The sequence below is a fragment of the Seriola dumerili genome, unplaced genomic scaffold, assembly GCF_002260705.1.
Source record: "Seriola dumerili isolate Sdu_G_001 unplaced genomic scaffold, Sdu_1.0 BDQW01000134.1, whole genome shotgun sequence".
In the NCBI taxonomy this organism is placed as follows: domain Eukaryota; kingdom Metazoa; phylum Chordata; class Actinopteri; order Carangiformes; family Carangidae; genus Seriola; species Seriola dumerili.
In genome coordinates, this window is record NW_019174389.1 from 823,582 (window position 1) to 843,946 (window position 20,365).

The 20,365-nt window shown below is 41.3% G+C and overlaps 1 protein-coding gene across 1 annotated transcript in view; it reads left to right on the forward strand.

Moving 5' to 3' along the window:
- The window catches only part of LOC111224453 (neurobeachin-like), a 201,516-nt gene that overhangs the window by 81,676 nt on the left and 99,475 nt on the right, over positions 1-20,365 (forward strand). The window contains 12 exon segments of the mRNA XM_022748943.1: positions 217-434; positions 709-988; positions 1,772-1,952; positions 3,169-3,287; positions 3,561-3,668; positions 4,076-4,244; positions 6,105-6,543; positions 10,830-10,987; positions 12,429-12,552; positions 13,367-13,486; positions 14,296-14,424; positions 18,625-18,691. Coding sequence (XP_022604664.1) covers positions 217-434; positions 709-988; positions 1,772-1,952; positions 3,169-3,287; positions 3,561-3,668; positions 4,076-4,244; positions 6,105-6,543; positions 10,830-10,987; positions 12,429-12,552; positions 13,367-13,486; positions 14,296-14,424; positions 18,625-18,691 — 2,112 coding nt within the window.

Below are 20,365 nucleotides of genomic sequence, written 5' to 3' on the forward strand. Positions count from 1 at the left end.
CAGGTGAGGTTATTCGAGGATTCACTTTAATCTGGCAATTCATCTTTCACAGTGAATAGTATGACGGTAGTATTATATCTCATTAAAGGTGCACTATTGATCTTGACAGAGGAACCGGATTAGCAACTAGTCTGTATGCAATATCTCATGATGGACAGTGATTTTGTATGTGATGCCAAATTAATTAATTTGAGTGATTAGTTGGTCTCCCATCAGAGTCTACATGGCCGTCTAGCCACTCAAATGGAGCGGGACATACGTGTGGACCTGGGCTTCAGGGGGATGCCCATGACAGAGGAACAGCGACGCCAGTTCAGCCCTGGCCCACGCACCACCATGTTCCGCATCCCAGAGTTCAAATGGTCAGCCGTGCACCAGAGACTGCTCACTGACCTGTTGTTTGCACTGGAGAGTGACGTCCATGTCTGGAGGAGGTGTGTGAAGTGGTTTATGTGTGCTTGAGAGAGACAGAGAAGGGAGGGTGAGCATGGTGCTTGCAGTGATACTCAGATTGCCCTTCTGAGTCAGAACTATTACAACATTTTATTGATGGTTTTGACATATATTGAATCTGGCTTTTTATGTACAACCTATAAATTATTTTTGTTTACTCCACAGTAAATTGCCCAATGATTTATATAATGTGAAAAATGTTTGTACCTATAATAATCCTGTTTTTTTTTTTTCCCCCCCCACCTTTCCTTGCAGCCACTCCACCAAATCTGTCATGGACTTTGTTAATAGTAATGAGAACATCATCTTTGTCCACAACACCATCCACCTCATCTCACAAATGGTAGACAACATCATTATCGCTTGTGGAGGGATTTTGCCCCTTCTCTCAGCGGCCACCTCTCCCTCTGTAAGTGCACCTTACTGTCTCCACTGAAGGGGTATAATGCCATCTAGTGGTAGCTTATTATAAGTGCTTGGACTATAGTCTGTAGTTCACAACAATACTCTATGCATGTGTGGAAAATGACGTGGGGTTACCTTTATTTGCTCACTTTCACTCTGCTAAAATGAATGCTGAAGACTGTACTTTGGTACAGTTACATTTTTTATGTTTGTAATTAACTTCCCTGTGTGTCATTCATGTTTATTTTTATTGCCCTTCTGTAATTATCAGATTTAATTTGCAGTCTTGAATTGAAATTGATTTTAATCATCTTCTTTTGTTTATTTTTTCTGTGCATGTCTAGAGTGCCAAGGTAGGTGTTTATGCTATTTTAATTTCTCTTCTTTAATTTCTTTCTCTTTTTCTCTTAATTTGTACTTAATACTCACTTAATGGATCTTAAAATCTGTTATCTATCTGAACTAGTACTTATGGCATTGTTCTGTAATATTTTTTTTAAAACATCTCAATGTATCAACACATAAGAGAGCTAACAAAAAAGTGTCTGCCTTGGATCGACCCCCAAAACATAATTGGTGGAGTTAGACAGTCAGCTGAATTCAGATCAAGCTCTCTGCCAATTTCTGCAGTTTGGATAGTATGGATTCCTCTGAGATGAGATCCTACTTAACTCACATAATAATAATCCTGCCCTTTTCCTGACCTACCACTGAGTCTTTCTCTCCTAAATTCAGCAAAACCCACCACTGTGTTTATATGTGTGATATGCCCCTCTTTCCATATCTTATTTCATGTTTCTGTTAAAAAGCAAAACTTTTAATCACATCTGCGGGTTAGACTGTGGAAGAAAGGATATTGTACATGTGCACTTTTGTTTTATATGATTGGTGTCTTCCTTGTTACTTGTGTAAGACGGAGTTGGACAACATCGAGGCAACGCAGGGCATGTCCTCAGAGACCGCCATCACTTTCCTGTCCCGTCTCATGGTTATGGTCGACGTGTTGGTGTTCTCAAGCTCCCTCAACTTCAGTGAGATTGAGGCTGAGAAGAACATGTCCTCTGGTGGCTTGATGCGTCAGTGCCTCAGGCTTGGTGAGATCATCATGGTATATTTGCTGCTGTAGAATTGAATATCAGTCAGTGGGGGGAATGCACCAAATACAGTATCTTTATATAGTTTTTGCATGTTTTGCCACTTACACTGGGAAATTGATGAAAACTAGAAAATGCCATGACAGTATTCTCTTCACACACTAATAATTCCTCTAATCCCTGAAAAGCCTCTGTTTGATCAGCAAAGCTAATTAATTTAGGAGTCCTTTGCTAATTGTATGCTGAATTGGAGAGTGCGCAGTGTTTTGCTGCAGTTTCCAGCAGTAAAAAATGACACGATCATCATTTTAGAATTCATAACAAGCAGAGAGAATAATTTGCAGTGCGATCAGGTACTCTTTGCAAATGGTAGCTTTTGTGTCTGTCATTGGTGCATCTCATAGGACTCCATGAGGTCCTCTCTACCCTTGTGTGTGTTTTACTGTGTCTGTATACATAATAAAAATTAGATGAATTACATTTGAATGCAAAGTGGATGAGTGCAAAATTCAGCATTAGTACAATGTGAATTTTATTGAATTAACTGTGAAACTCAAAATTCAGTTGATTTGGTAGAATAATTTGATACATAAAGCAGTCATAGAAACTGTGTATTTGTGTCTCTTTTTGTCTGTGTGCGTGAGTGCATCTGGATCTATATCTGTTTGGGTCTGTGGGTCTGTGTGTGCGAGCCTGTGCTTGCTGGATTGTTGACTCCCAAGTTGTGCTCAGGGGGAGATGGGAAATAGGGGGATGGGCCTTCAGACTTCACAGTGTCCTTGTTGCAAACATACAATTTCTCATCACTGGCTTCAGTGTGAAATCAGTCTGGCTGCTGATTTTACTCCCAGTGTCTGTCCCAGCAGCCTGGAACAAATAGTCATCATAGATAACTGATTAGTTTAAAGAGGTCATGCATGTTATCAACAGTTAATTTCCACTTAACTCTGAAATGAGAGCCTATTTGTGTGTGTGTGTGTATATGTGTATGTGTATGTGTATGTGTGTATGTGTTTTTGTTACCTCTTTGGGACCTTTTCTGGTATAAACACGACCTTGTTGGGACCGGTAGTCCTTATGGGGATCAAAGGATAGGTTAAGGTTAGGGGTTAGGGTTTGGGTTACATTGTCCACAATGAATGTAAGTCAATGCAAACTCCCAAGCATAGCTATGCAAACTTGTGTGTGTGTGTGTGTTATATCTGTGTGTGTACAGTGTGTTGTGTGGCTGTTAGGAACTGTCTGGAGTGCAGGCAGAGACACAGAAATAAGTCTTCCATTCCCAACAACAACAAGACTCAGGAAATCCTGCTAAATGCTGTGACTTCCAGCAAGGTAGGATGTGATGTCATAACTTTGGTTTCTGTGCTTCTACTTTTAAAAAAAAAAAAAGTGCATTTTACTGGAAGAACACTCCCCGTGCTTATGTGACCGGACTCGTGATGCTAAATCAGTTTTCCTTTGTATTCTATTTTTTCAATTCCATATTTGTCCTCTTTCTTCTGATCTCTAAAATGATGTAAAAAGAAAAGTAATAGCAAAAACTCGATTAACTGAGCTTTGACTGAACAGAGTAGCATGTCATATTGTGTTATCTTTCTGCTTTAGACAGCCATAGAGCTTGTCCCTAGTAACCTGTCTCCCATCAAGGACCCTGATCGCCTTCTGCAGGATGTGGACATCAATCGTCTGCGCGCTGTGGTGTTTCGTGATGTGGTGAGTGTGGGTCTGTGCATGTGCACTGTATTTATGTTCGGGACATGCATGTGTTTGTCACAAAGACTTAGCTGCAGGTAGAGAGGGTGGAAATAGGATTCATTTTTTCCAGACAAACAGGTGTGCAATGTAACACCCTTCAATCAACAGGTGAAACACTAAAGGTACCCTTGTCAATTGAGCTGCTGTCTGTTGTACACAAACCTACAACATTTGAATGGATATATTTCAAAGCAAGTATAAGAAATATGTTAGAGTAAAAGGCATAACTTTGAATGTGTTTTCATGCTCTATGCAAGCTTCATTTGCTGTGACAGAAGAATTTAAGGCAGCAGCAGTGGATTGTGTGATTATGTGAAGATCATCTGAATACTGTGGCATAACCATATTGTGATTCTTCTCCACAGGATGACAGCAAGCAGGCCCAGTTCCTGGCTTTAGCTGTGGTGTATTTCATCTCTGTCCTCATGGTCTCCAAGTACCGTGACATCCTGGAGCCCCAACGTGAGACTGCCAGGATAAGCAGCCAGTCAGTCCGCAGCGCACGTCAGGAGATCACCTCACCAACCAGCACAGGTGTTGACAGCTGTGCTCTACCTTTCTTCCATCCATTCTTCCTTCTCACTAATCTTAGCTAGTGCTGATATAAATTAATGTTAAGTGTCCTCGGTCCTTTCTGATAAACTGCTGCCAGCTTGAGCTGAGAGCTCATTCAGTAAAATAGCAGGAATACCCATTCTGCACTCCACTGGCTCACCTATGATTTATTCATGAACTCTGCTAATTGCACTGCACAGAATTAAATGTGGAAGCAAACAGAGACTGGGGCTGGAGATGGTAGTCATGAACTTGAATAGGCATCATCGTTCTCTCTGAAATGAAAGGTAGAATATGCCTCAAGTCATAAATCATACATTAAGTCACATGAAAGGAAAATCAGTGGCTGCCTACAAAGGTTTAACACAATGTCTGCTGCACTGCCAACTTGCTTTTACGAGATGCCTGAGCGAGCATACTTTATCAACTTCCATTCAGACAAAAGGGGAAGTGAATAAAAGAAACAAGAGAAAGAGGAGAGAGGCCAAAGGAAATATGAATGTGTAATTTGAAGAGGTAGGAACACACCGAAAATGAAAAAAGAGGAGATGAGCAGTGAGAAGTCAAGAGTTGTGAAGGAAGCAGCATGCTGGCTAACTACAGTGGGTTTTTGGGGCAGTGGAGCCAGGCTTGCTATTTTCAGCCCCATCTGTCAGTGCCCATTAGGCAAGCAATCCACCAGAGGAGAATGGGATCATAGAGGTTGCTGGGAGGAGAGAGGCACACTGCCGCCTTCATAAATTTCACCAGAAAATGGGGGAATTTTCCAGACGGCATGTGGCAGACGATTGTCTGATGGACCAGGAAGCCAGACGACTTGCTGGCTAAATCAGGCCCTGCTGACCTCGTTAGGGGGCATGTGATGAATATTAATATGGCCAGCCTTGCATCTAGGTAACCACTGGGTCAGGATGAACAGAAATCAAACTAGAAAGGCACCTGTGCAAGCTGACGGCAGCATTGACAAACATTTTATTGGGTCAAGTTGATCGCTATATTGTCAATGGATTTTAACCGTATGAAGCGACAGGATGTTGCAGACTTTAGTAAAGTTTTTGGTTCCCACTCAGTATCTTATGTATATAGAAAAGATAAGACAGTATAGAGTATATTATGTACAATAATAATACAGCAGCTATCTGACTCCTCTGTCACTGTTTCAAAGCAGTTCAATAAATGTGTTCCAAGGCTCTAGGCAGGAGGAAGCTGAAGAAAGGGATTCATGTTTTATTAGCATAGAAGAAGAAAAACAGAGAGATAATCTCACCAGAGGATCAGAGCTTCTGGAGAGAGATCTAAGAAGCTGTGTTAGCACATGGCTCTTTCTACACATGCTAAATTTACTCTTTGGCTAGGAATGTATAGCTAGCTTTGGAATGCAGTTTTAGTCAGTGGTACTGGCCTCAAATTACTCTGTTTAAAATCTCCATTTCTTTCTTCTTTGGATAAACTTTATTATGTTAATTTAGTAGGCAGACTAATAATGATAAATATATGTAATATGTTGATCAATGTAGTACAGGGAGTGATAGAAATGTATTTATTTATTATTATTCAGACTATTTTAACCAATGAGCTCATTTGTCCAGTAAAAGGACCAAACATTAAATGGTTCTTATTGTTAATTTGATAACTTTAGGTTGTGGGACTTTTTATAAAACAAAAATTTTAGTTTGAAAACTTTACTTTGGACTCTGAAATTTGTTTATTCTTGACATTTTTTTTTTTTTCGTATGAAAATTGTAATAAATATTTGTAAAGAATTTAATCAAACTTGACACACAATGATTATTTTAGCTACCTGTTGTCTGTGTGTAAATGTGTGTGTGTGCTCTACAGAAACACCTCTAGCATTTGACAGCAGTAAGGACCATCTTGTGCCATCAGAAGACCTCCACATGGAGAGCTGTCTTCCCCACACAGACTCTGGGATCGGAGAAGAGCAGGTAGCCAGTGTCCTTAATGGGTCTGACCTAGACCACAGCGCTGGAGGGCCGTTCACCATGAGTGAGCAGATATCTACGTTGTCCTCAGAGGTGAAGAAGTCCCAGGAGAGTCTGTCCGACCCACCCAGTGTGGAGGTGCTGAAACAGACCTCCTCCATCACCAGCATTAGCCAGCCCAACAAGGGCATCAGTGTCAAAGAGATTTTGAAGAGCCTGGTGGCGGCTCCAGTGGAGGGAATGGAGGCTGGGCTGGAGCCTGTGTCCTACCCAGACCCTGCTGCTAAAGCTCAGGCCCAAGCCATGCTTCCCATGCAGTTTCACTCCTTTGACAGGTGAGGAAGTGTCATTTTGTACCAGATGTTTTGCATGTTTTAGCCCCATTCACTACAGTCATGTACATTTTTCATCACAGTTAACCATTTTGCAACACTTGCTGTTTTTGGATGTATTCTTCCAACCATTACAAGAATCCACTGGTTTCTAGTTAATTTATGATTAGTAGTTAAAGTAAGAAACAAAAACTTGCCCAAACTCCAGTATTGCCCTTTAACTGAAGTTTTATATTGTTCTTAATATAAAACACAAGTGTGTGTGTGTGTGTGTGTGTGTGTGTGTGTGTGTGTGTGTGTGTGTGTGTGTGTGTGTGTGTGTGTGTGTGTGTGCGCGTGTGCATGTGCAAGACCACTCAAATTACCGGAGAATGCTAATGTTAATCCTCTGGGTTTATTTTAGTGATCCAGTATACTGCTAATGGTTTCTAAGTAGCTTGCGACACATTATTCATTTCAGGCCACTTGTATTTTACTCATCCCCCATGGCAAGGAATTCCTGTGTTTGAAAAGGGCTCTGAAGCACTGTGGCATTGCTGCGGTTTATTTACATTCCTGGATTAGATAAAACCACACAGTAATCTGTCTGGATTTGGGAGTTTACAAACCTGCTCCTGCAGGGACTTCAAAGCTTCAGATCCTTGTGATCCCTTTCTCCTATGATTGATAAGGTTTTGAAAATCGTAATTTTCTGAGAGTAATTTGAGTTGGTTTAGCACAGACAAAAACTCTTCCTGTTCTCTGGACACCGTTGATTTGGTTGAGTTTTCATGTGTGTCTGCGTAGTCGCTGCCAGGCCCCAGAGAGAAGGCAGAGGACACAGTGAGTCAGGAGGAACAATGGGGCCTCCCTTCTATTTAATGCATGCATGCTGCTGAGCTGAGGTGAGCCTGATGAATAGGGGAGAAGATGGAGGAGTATGTGGAGAGAGGACAGCTGAGAGGGTGGGGGTCTCCAGGGCGTTGATGACAGATTAAACAGAAGCGGCCTCATGCCACACCACGGCCAGCCCTGTCACCCTCACTGCTCACGCCGGTAATGGGAAGTGGCAGCCTGAAATGAGTCGCCACGGCAAAGTGTATTATTTTTGAAATGCTTTCACACAAACCCTCCTGACCACATATACAACTTTGTCTCATGCTTTTCATGTCACTCCCTCTCCAGCCTCTATTTGCTGTGTCTAATTGTTTGCCACCTGCCAGCGAAATGAGCTGCCAGCCATGGACAGGCCTTTCATTTGTCTGTCAGGGCGGCAATAGATTGGGAGTGACAACATCAAAAAAGAAAAAGGAGGGAAAAAATGGCTTAAAGTGGAGTGCACAGGGGCAGTCATCGCAGAGGGCCTTTTACTAGAGACTTTCACAGAGGAGGGGTTTAAATTGCTCAACATCCAGATTTCCGTTGAGCGGATAGGAGTACAGTACAGAAATACTTAAGTGATGCTTAACTTCCTCCCTTTCCCCCTCTCCCTCCCAAAAAGTATCCAAATTAGCTCTGTGAGATATTGTTTGTCCTTACACATTTGATGTTTCCCATGATGGAGAGCAATGATAATTGGTTTTAATTGAATTTGCGAGTGAAATGTAAGTACATTTCCTCTGTATCTATCCTTATAGTCCTGAATTAAAGCACTATTAGATTAGATTCCATCTGTTGGATTTACCATGGAAACATTTCTTTGGTTATACTTAACACTGCAGTCATCTCCCACAGCTGCACACCACATTAATATTCATTCTAAGATTAATCCTTGCTTTATCCTTTGCAACTCAATTAAGACAATCCTATTAATAAAATATGCGCTAGATAATCTATACATGATTCATGAGCACTCATCTTATGAATTATTCATTTAAAGAGGTTCATGTTTTATCAACATCCTGTAGATCCAGTGTAACGTCCCAGCTATGCCAAAGATCGGGGCAGGCCTCCACTGGAAGATGCGAACAAGGGGTACATTTAGAAAGGAAGATTAAATCCACACCCAGGTCCTACAATCACAACACGCTGCTCGTGATGTTCTGATAGCTGTCAATGAGATTTCACAGAGGAGAGCAGTACAGGGATCTACTAAATAAATGATACTTGTCATCAGTGTTCTTCAGAGCACGGATGTATCTCTGGAGATATTAATATTTCAGTGAGCTTTCAAGTTTTTCCCTGACTCTCTTATACTCTCCTGTGTGATTGAGTTGATTTTGATCAAATTTCAAAAATACAATTCTACTGCTATTTATGGTAGTGTACGGTGGTTGTTAACAAGGCAACAGTGTGACTCTTAATGTGTAAAATAATCTACTTTTTGTGTATTTTATCCTTAGAGAGAAACCGCAGAGCTATTCTCTCTGTTACATAAGACATCATAGCTTTGCTAAGTTTTGACAAATCAATTGTACGGTGGGAAAGGATGTAAGATAAATTACCCAAAAACCGGAAATACACCAAGTTAGGTTTTCTTTCCATGGTGTCCAGCATGTTTGACTTCATCTATCAGATGGACTGTGGATATAAAATAGCAACATAAAACAGTAAAAGTCTGTGTTGTTTTGTTGAGGGAGGATTTCTGGGGATTTACTTCAGATGACAGCAGGCTTAGCTCGTGACAGAGCAAAGGCCTGGCCTGTGTCACCCTGAGTAACTGCAGGGGATTGGACGAGACATTATCTGGCAGCCGCACAAACCCAAAGGCCAACTGCAGACCTGATAAGGACAAGCTTTCCTTCTCTTTCCTGTCAGAGAGCTCTTGCAGGGCCAAGTTCACTGCATCATCTTTAACCCTTGGCCAATCAGATTGCATGTGAACAGAGGTCTGTTGGGTTAGTGGCGTGTCTGTGCTTTCCTGCATTGTTACATGAGGTCACAAGTGTAACTTTCATCTCAAGCCTCCACAAGCTTTTCTTTACATGTTTCATTCATGAGCTCTGTCCCTTTCTCTCTTAGCGCCATGTGATGTTTTGTACAGTAGCTTCTATAAATAAAAGGGATAGCACTGTTTTTTTTAGGTCCCCTCTTGAGTTAATGTTTGTAAGTGTTCATGGTTTCTGACTCTTCAGTCATTTTCCTGCCATATCTTGTATATCTACTTTTCAAAGTTTGTGTTTCTAGAAAAAAAGTGATCTATCTAGGAACCTAATATAAAAACCTGCAGTATGTAGGCCATAAACTAAGAATATATCTACATGCACTTTCTGTCCCAACCAGATGCTGCTCTGTGCAGAGCAAATGCCAAAAATAAAGTTCTGAAATCTCATAGTGACTGAGCTGTAGTTTTGTCAGCTTGAACAGAGACAGTAACTATGCAAATGTGTGTCAGTGCCAAGTTGCTCCAAGAGATTCTCTCATTAGGGCTGAGGAAGTTTTCAGCCTTTCTGAATAGAGCAGAGGGCAGCAGAGGGCCACTGGTGGCAAGAGCAGATTTAAGGGGAAGGTGTAGTAGGCGGCTGGCTGGCCTCTCACCTCTCAGGTTCATTCATTTTAGCCTTGTGTGTGTGTGGGTGTGGGTGTGGGTTGTGGGGGGGTGGGGGGGGCTTGTATTGCACATTATGCTGAATAATGGAGTTAGAGGTCAGGTGTGCTTTTCTGAATGTCCTGTATAACGTCTCATGCTAGCACGGCCTAAGAGCAGTAAGAGATGATCAAGATCATTACTATTCTCATTTTTTTCTTCTAAATACGTGAATAAATTTTATTTCCTCCTGCATTTTCTGTCTCAAGAACGGCTAAAAACCCTCTGCTCCACATGCTGGCTTTACTGACAGTCAGTTTTATCATGACAAATTTTGTCCTAAAGCTAACCTGCTATATACTTGGCCAGTTTGATCATAACCTCACTCTCTGTTTCTCTTTGTTAGTGCACTCAACTATAACATTCTGACAAAACAGTGTTTCACCCGCAGCTCTAGCAGTCTATTTATTTAGTTATATCAAGGCCATAAATCAGAGTATATGAATAATTCTACAAAGTTATCACAGTTCGAGTCCATAGTTACCATCTGTAGTTGCTATAGCCTCCTGGAGCTGTTAGGGATCTAGTGTCTGCCTCAAGGAGACTTTGGCAGGAAAGATGGGACAGAGGACAGAAACCCACCTCTAGATTTTACATCTTCATTGTGTTCATTTGGAATGTGTTGTTTACTCTGCAGCAGTATGTGACCTCTGACAAATTTCTGATTTTAATATTTTAACTTTAATTTTTAATGTGTGTTCGTGTGTGTGTGTGTGTGTGTGTGTGTGTGTGTGTGTGCGTGCGTGCGTGCGTGCGTGCGTGCGTGCATGCATGTGTCCTGTAGGAGTGTGGTTGTGCCTGTGAAGAAAACCTCCCCTGGCAGCCTCGCAGTTCACACTGTAGGAAGTAGCAGCACCACCTCTGCTGGGCTGACAGCTGGCAGCACCCCCAACATCTTTGCTGCTGCCTCTGTGACGCCCAAAAGCATGATCAACACCACAGGTAGGTCATTCACAAGGTTACTGGAATATACTTACATGGTTAAAATACTGTGGTCAGCCCTGGTAATGTGGTTGGTTTACAAACAATACTACTTCAGAGCAATTTGAGAGGGTGTGATTAAGTTAATTTCACTGATGCCATTCCAGGAATAGAAATGAAGCCTTTTCCTTCAACTGGATCATGTGATCCTGCATGCCTGTGAAGGGGCTCATTGTTACCACTAGATGGTGCTCTTTACCTTCCTTGCAGTGTCTGCAGCAGAGGCACAAGCAAATAATAACTTCTGTCCTGCAACTACGAGGATTCCTCCTGATGCAACCAATTCAAAAAATTCTTATAATCTTCTTGAATTATACAATTAAACACTTCAATAGTTAAAATGAATTTGCACACACAGCTCTCCTATGTCATGTGTGTTCCTGTCTTGATTCCCTGCATACCCCTCTCCCTTCCCTGCTGTCACTTTGCTTCTCCTGGGGTTTTGCTGCATTGAGCTGGTTCCACCTCAGGACTCCTGGTCAGGGCCTCTGAAAGGACCCACTTAACACCAAGAACTACTAGGACCTCCAACACCTTTTAATGTGCTCCATTTTAAAAAAAGAAAAAAAGAAAGAAAAAAAAACTCTCTCTCTCCTCTCTGAGCCTTTCTGCAGGAATGTAAGAAATGTATCCAAGTCAAAGTATGCTTTCAGCTAAAGCCACAGACCCCATGATCTCACTTGCTCTGGTTTTCACCTCTCATAAGGACAGTGATAATGATTTTATACTTGGGCGTGTGCTGCCAAAAAGATGTGCTCACCTTAATTACTCTTGTATGATACCCTAAATTTAGCCTTGATGCCAAAGTATGATATGTAAAAAAAAAAAATGCAGATATTGTTTTTGATATGTCAGTTGATTCTTAATCTTTGTCATCTTACTAAGCAAAATAATTCCATATGCTGCTGCTGGCACCAGTGTGAACACGCAGCGTAGTGCACTTGGATTTCGTTAAAGATTTGGTGCATGATTTGACACTGTAACCATGTTTCCATTTGTTTGACTTGGTTGAAATTTGCGCTGACTGCTGAAGTTTACTGTCAGGAGACAGATTGTGGTTGCTTTTATACCGTCCAATTCTTTCTTTCTTCTTCTTCAATTATTTTAGTCTGTGTGCTGTTACATGCATGGATTTTCAATCTGTCAAGGTGACACTCAAATGGAACTTATTTGATGTTTTTTTTTGTGATTCAGGATTGAATTAAATCTTTGAAAAGTGTCATAGTCATATAAGTGTCATAGTTTTAAAATACTGAAAATATTGTTTACTTTAAACAGGTTGTCATTTCCTAAAAGTTAATCCTCGCACAGCCTGTAAAATTATGAAAGATTATTAAAAACAAATGTTATTTGTAATTTTGTGCTGCACTAATGTTGCATGCCTCTGCTGGTCTTCCTGCAGGAGCCACTGATGCAGCCCCCTCTACCTCCTCATCTTCTAGTTTTGTTAATGGAGCAACCAGTAAAAATCTGCCTGCCGTGCAGACGGTGGCTCCGATGCCTGAAGACACAGTAGAAAACATGAGGTAGGACAGGGCTCTCTCTGCTCACATAAACTCCTATTTCCCGTGGTTTTAATCTCACTTTATTCTGTTTGTGTGATGTAAAAGCTGTGTGTGAGGCTTATCTTTCAAGCATGTTCTTTTTCTTCAAAGTTTTCTTTAAAAAAATAAATAAATAAATAAAAAATCACACTTTCTTTGAACTCACTGATTGATGGGTAACTATTGTAGAAAGTCTGCAGCTCACCTTTAATGAACAATGATTCATTTGATTTGATAAATTCAGTCATTTTCTTTTTCTCTGCAAAGTCAAAACAAGATGGCATAAATAAAACAGTTTGATGTGAACGCTATGACACAGTTTGGACAAATTCTTTACATACCTTTGTGTATTTCTTTGTGTATATCTTGTTGTGACCTTGACTCATCTTTCTCACTTGCTCTAATAGTTTGTGACAGACATCTTTAGTCCTGTTCTCCCACTGACTGTTGAGAGCCCAGGCCTTTCTCCAGAGTCTCTCTCTCTCTCTTTCTCTTTGCCTCAGTGTGTTCTGCTGGAGGAACAGAGATTCAGTTGCCATGGCAGCAGTAACCGACATCACTTAACGTAACTGTGAAGTCAATGATAGTATTATCTTGCTGCAGACCTTGCTCATGCCTAACTTATATTTTGGATGAGGAAAAAACATCCAAGCTGAATTGCCTGCTCCAGTCTACTGAACAAATAAATATGATTATAATTATATATTTTATCATTATAATTTTAGAATTGGTTTATGAGCCCAACCCTTATGTCACCAAACAACATGAAGTGGTTTCTTTTTTCTCTCTATTTCAGTGCCTTTTGTGAAGTGGACCAGTGTCCACTACGCCAGGGACTGACACCTCCTGAGCTCAAACCCTTTAGCTCCCTGACAGGATTACAGGCAGCCTCCAGAGGTGCAGGCCAGTGTCTTAGGCAAGGACATTTATGTTAGCCACATAAACTCCCTGCATCCTGTTTTTTTATGCGAATCTGTCATCCCTCTGCTGTGTTTTCCCAGGGTGCTGGAAGGCAGATTACACTACACACTCTTACAAACCCTAAACCAAACCTTTCCTCCCCACTCTCTGTTTTTCTCTATCCTGCTGCTTTCTGCCCATCTTAGCTGGGAAAACAAGCTTCAGCTCTTCTCACGTTGCCCACTATCTGTGTGTGTACACATAGGAGCACAGCAGAGAATCTGTATGTTGCAGCTTGAGTCGTATCTCTGCCTGTATACAGTCTGAGTTGTACGGCTGCATGACTCCAGCTCACAGTTTCTCTGAGGTGCTTAGATAATGTCGAGCAGCAGCATGTACTGAGTGTGTAGAAGATAAGGAACTTCCCTCTGCAGTGTTGAACACCTGTGATCCCATGTACAAGTCTGGTTACATGTCACAACAAAGAATGCAAACAACTGGTGAGAGATCCTATAAAAAACATGTGTTCACATTGCTTTTAACAACATAAACTCTTCTCTTATTGACATCTCCAGTGATAGCACCCATATATCTGGCTTGGTTTGCATCCACTCAAATGTGTTGGTGACCCTCTGCACCCACCAAGACCCCTTGACAGTCTGGCTACGCATTAAATGCTGTTAGCTGTGTGCACTGGGTCAGCTTGTGAGGATCACACTGCTCTTTTCATGCCTTGATGGAGGGTCCATTACCTCCTTTACATTTTTGCTCTAATTCAGCAGTCTTATATTATTTTGTGACTTCTATCTCTTGTTCTCTTCACAGCATTACTACAAAGCTGGAGAGGGCCTTGGAAAAGGTTGCACCCCTGCTGCGAGAGATCTTTGTGGACTTTGCACCTTTTCTATCACGTACCCTGCTGGGCAGCCATGGGCAAGAGTTGCTCATAGAAGGTACAGACATTGTACAGTGTATTTTATTCTCAGAGCACTGTGTGGAGTCTTGTCCCCATCACCAAATTATTGTATGTACTCCACTGGCTGCCTCATTGATGGATGCGTACACAGTAGTTGGTGTTGACAGGAGAGTCACTATTTTGCACACAAGTGGGGGTCTGTCATAGTCTGATTAAATCTGCTTTCATTCATCTTGTAGCAGTCATCTTGTATTTTATCTTCTTCATGAACCATTCCACATTTTGAGAATTATTTCTAGATGTGGTATTTTTAAACATCAGTGTTTCACAATTGGTGGCCGTTGCCCCCCTGCTAGTCGTATTTTTAGTGCTAATGTTTCTCAAAAACTGAGATCACATTTCCCCACTCACCCTGCTGTTTTGTGTTGTAAGCGGATTTTTGTCTTTTTCAAATGTTTTCAGAGTGACCTTATAGGAAAGGATTTTTGTCAAACTCTTTGCCATTGAAGGGAAATCTGAAAACTTTAGCTCTATTTTTATTGGAAGAACAGTGAACCTTTCTTTTTGTGCCATGAAAAATCCAGCATCTTTTCTCAGTCCAATCCAAATCCACTCACAAGTATAGATGCTAATAGAAGCATTGTTAAGCATTGTCTCAGAGATAATGTTGTAGCTTGTTGATGTGATAGTGATGTAGCACTGCGAGTAAAACCTGGAATCATGAATGTTTTAGCACTGACTTGATACCTTGTCACGATAACGCAGCCTCCAGGATTCATTTCTTCACAATAATAGACCTAACAATTTTATTTTAAACTGCATTACAGCAGTCACATTGCATATATTTAAAGTGCTGGCCTGACTGGCTCGGTTGTGCTCAGTGTTTGCAGAAGTGTGTGATCCCTCTGCTGCACTCCACTCTGGGCTCAAGTCTTATTTCCTGGTGGCTGTGTGAAGGCTCCCAGTGCCTTCCCCAGGCCTCAGGCTGGCAGCCTCTCACAGTGCTACTTGTGCCTAACCTCAGGGACTCTCTGCCTCCATGCATGTGCACTGCCACTCCACTTCTCGGGCTTGTTTTGGCTTGTATTCACAAGAGCACACTGCCACCACAGCCAGCAGTGTGTGACTGTGTCTCTGCAGACATTTATCTGCATGCGGATACACAGTGCAGGATATACAGTATGTGGGGCCTCTGCTCTCTTCACTTGCAGTTGACAATCTAAATTATATTATCACTGCAAGAGTCTCTTTTTTTAATTTCAAACTAATTTGATATTAGTTTCAGAGGTCTATGCAGAGAATGAGAGCAGGCTGAAAGAATGCTCTCCTGTGACTTTATTGAAGCCCTCCCTATAAGTTGTCTGACCCAATATGTCTGTCCACTTTCCTTAACATAGTTTATTTGTATACTTTTTATACTTCCAGTTGCCTTAAAAGATTCTTCAATTGCTGATATTATAGTGTTTTAAGTAATATCATATCAAATACTATATTTAGTCTTGCTAAGCTTGTTTTTCTTATTAAGCTGTTGAATCAGAAATTTGAAGAACTTTTTATTACTGGTAATTAATTTAAGCTTTGAAAGCAATCACCTTTGGCAAGCCTAATCATAAGCAGGGCTGATAGAAACTGATCCTGTCAAAACGATTGGTCAAAGGATTAATTTAATTCTGTACAGTCATTAAAATGACATTTACAGTATAACTAATTTCTTTCTTTAAAATATTTACATTCAAGCCAGTAAAGTTTCATAGACAGGCAGTTTTTCCTCTGTATATCATGCATACACCATATATACTGTATATACATATGTAAATAGACGTGGGTATGCCATGTACATGTGGCTGATGCCACTCGCACAAGCTCAGGGGAAAGGAATGAAAAATCAGGTAGCATAGCCTTGACAAGTGTGAATATGTCTGTTACCCTTTCACTCAAAGTCTGTCAGCAGACTGACTAAGCTGACAAACCAGAGCTGAGCTGAGAGTGTAACCCCACAAACAAGGTTGTAGATAGACAGCTCGGGCCTCAGCACTCTTCACCAGACATGTTCAACTCTGTCTGGGTCTGTGTGCACCCTGACATGGATTAGAGCAATTTTATCAGACCAAACAAATGCACAGATTTATCACATGGACTTTAAATCTTTAACTTTGTCGGGCCACTTCAGTCTGTCCTAGTCTCAGCGCGTTTGTCCAAATGCTTGAACTGATTTTGCTGTTTCTCCCTCTCTTTCTCCTTTTTTTCCCCTCGCCCTTCCCAGGCTCACAGTTGAAATACTGTGCTGTAGTGCAAAGGCACTCCATTTACGAGTAATTACCAGCCATCCATCACTCCTTAGATTGCCTGGGGTCGAGCCCTCCTGTGCCCCGTTGCCCCTTTGCCTCACCATATTCCTTCACCCCCCTGCAGACATGTGGTCACTGGGGCAATTATGTTGAGTGCACCCTGAGCTTTACACTTGGAGTTGGTGGGTAAGGCCTGTGCATGAACACTGCTGCTGTTGTGATGCCTGCCGTCTGCTTCTTGCTGTCCCCTGAGTGGCCCAGCCTGCCGACACATCGCCCCACAATGCCACATTCACCCGTGCCTTAACCCTGCCCTGTTTACAGGAAAGGACTGGCAGCCCATGTTTAAATAGAATGCATTTAGTTTGTCTACAAGCACAAGGCCAGGGTCAGTTGGCCACCTGACTCCTGTGTCAGACTGGACTGACTTATAGCTCAGCATGTCACTGCTATAACAAGAGGTCAGCCGTGGCACTCTGTGTACAAGAGGAGGGTCACATCCTCTCGGAGTATTTACAATACGCTCCCTCGGACAGTCTCTGCTCATGAATAGAGATGGATGGAGAAGCAGCGACTACAAGATCCATCCATCGAGTTCTCTGAATATTTTGCATTCTGTGTTACAGCATTCTCATAAAGCAAACTATGTTCATTGAATGTTGTCTCATTGACCTTTAAGGCCCAATCCATAACTGTTTTGACCATATAAATCTGAGTTACATTAATACGTAACAAGTTTGAGTTTCTTAGCGGATCACAGTTGAAGATAAGAGCACAAACACGTCAATAACATGATATTAATGTAGATATTTTGTTTCTGTTAGTTGGTGTATTCAAAGACCTGTCAGCCAATTTAAGAATCACAGCAGGATCTAATCTTGTGATTTGTATTTTGGTATTGGGGCTGCAGTTTTCTTTATATTTGAACAACAGATTGTGGCTTTAATATAAATATCATATTTTGGTGTAAATTAAAATTGAATAGAAACATTTTTTTTGCTAATTTTAACATTTTATTCGTAATGCAGTTACAGTAGGGTGCAGATACTGTTGCATTTGTCAATAAGTTATACAGTGTGGAGGGAGTTTCCCCCTCTCAAAAGTGTTTAGATGTCTTCTGCATACTGTCATGTCACTGCCTTTTTTTAAGATGCTGTGCTGTACAGTGCGCAACTCGTGCTTTTTCTAAAAACATCTTGACTGAAATCTTAGATTAAGAATGTTTTGCTCTCCCCTCTGATTGACACCCTGTCATACATTAGACAATAGCAGCAGGGTGGCATAGACGTCTACTCCTGCTGGCCTATAATGAGTCCTGCAGAGTTGCTTTCTTTCCTTTACAAATGACTGCATCTTAATGGTTCTCGCCAAGTGCAACAGAAGGAGCTGGAGGTGCAGAATACGAGACCAGTTGTAGCCATTGTTTCTGCAAATGAGCTTTTCACACCTGCCCTTGTTTCATTAGAGAGTTGTCTGCTTCTGCAGCTCACCATCTACAGAATGGAGATGAGGGAAGAAGCTGTGAATGTCTGTGTTCACTTCTGTGAGTTTGTGTGCATGTGTAAAGGTAGGTGTGTGTTTGTGTGTGTGTGTATGTGTGTGGAAGGGGTGTTCACATGCACATGTGTGCATCTGTTTTGCGCACATCTATTCTGTGCGGATGCAAATTACTTTTTTTGCAGTTTCATGACAGGCAATTTGAGAGCACAATTAAGGGGGATTACAGATTTGCCTAAAATTTATTTTATGCCAAACACAATATGCAGTAATTCTCTCAAGGTCCTACACTGCATGTCTGTGCATTATTGTATACTGTATTTCTTTTTCAAGTATTATCTCGCACTGCTACACAAATGTTAAATTATACCCACAGATACTTACATACTCAACTACTGTACGTACTAACCTTTATGGGTAATATCTATTCTGTTCTGTTGATCTGCTTGTCCCCACAGGTCTAGTATGTATGAAGTCAAGCACCTCAGTGGTGGAGCTCGTCATGCTGCTTTGTTCTCAGGTGAGCTTTTTTTCTTTCTCCTCCTCTTCACAGTCCTCTTTTCCAGATTTTTTTTTTTTTTGTCTTTTTCTCTAGGTTTCATCATCTCTTCTTTTACTTTTGTGATATATCTTTCTGCTGGTTTCACCTCTTGTTGAATATAAAGCGACACATTGCACAATCATAAATTGGAAATGGTCAGTGCAATAGCCCATTTCTCTCAGCTCTATAATTCTTTAAAATATAGGAAACACACACAAACACAAATTGATCAAGTCTTTATCCTGTCAAAACTGCAGATATTTTGTGATTGTATAAATTTAGGGTTAATCCATGATTAAAATCTGTCTTGTATCATAGAACAAGTTATTTAATCTCTGCTGGAGTTTTGCTTATCGGTATCTTTCTTTTTTCAAATGTTCCATAAGTGAATTGTCCAAACGGATGACGACATGCAGCCGCATGCAACTCTCTAAGAATCCAGTGACTTTCTCACTACACCCCAGAGCTTTAATCCCCAGCCCTCCTTTAGAGAATGAGCCCCACCTCATGCATTGCTGCTAGTGACTGATCACCTCCGAGCTGACCCTCTGAATCTCTTGTTAAGCCCTTGTTTTAGAGAAGGTCAAAGCCCCAATGTAGCAGTTAGAAGAGAAGATATTTAACATACCTTCTGTCAGCCCATCATTCTTGCATTGGGAGCCCATAAGGAAGCCATTACTTGGTGCCTCTTTGTGGATCCAGACGGCAGGGCCAGAGCCTTGAGGATTGCCACTATGTGTGCTCCATGGTATCCGCAGTCCAAAGCCCTCTTCAGCAGGGAGCTCAGCCTATGTTATATGGAGGCCATTATTCAGGGGCTTTCCTCCAAAAAATGTACATAAATGGGGCAGCCAGGACTGAGTTATTGTTGCTCTTTTGAAGGTTTTTGACAGACTCCTTTTTGCGATGCTTTTCTGTCTGTGGAGTCTCTGTGGGAAGTTGCGTTTTCGAGTCCTAGGATTTATTGCAGATGAGAGCGTCAGCATGCTGTTAAGGGTCTGAGTCCATCCCCCCTTTACACAGATAGCATTACTGCGGCTCCAGAGGTTCCTGCCATTAGGGGCTCTCGGGATGAAACCCAGGCTGAGATATCGATCAGACAGTGAGGCGTTGAAACTGGACCATATAGCTTAGTGTCCTTCTACAACCTTTCAAATAGAGATGAGCCATTGCTTTACTTCGCCGTCAGTAATGACTCCAGTTATGTTGTGAGCTTATATGATTTAAAAATCACATTGTAATGATGGATATTTGTTAATCAGTATCTTCCATATTACTTCTTCCAGTTGACAAAGGTGATGTAGACAGTATATTCTGACTGATAATTACATTGCACTATACTACTAATTAATATCTTTGATAACACATACTGTATCTAAATTGCTTTCAAAAAGCTCAGCAAGTCTTCTCAGATGCAGTGTGAGCTTTGGCTGACATCACTATAAAATGCCAACTTCAACATATCCCTCACATATTTCAACATTAATGTCTTAAGACAGCAAGGAGGGCACTTAGCTGACCTTTAGTCCCTCTCTGTTTTGTGACCTGTCAGTTTTATGAATAAATTAGTGCTAATGATCTGCCTTTTCTTATTTATGCATACTAATCACAGCAATCATCGTGTGGTTGGCCACGGCTGCAGACACTGTGTGT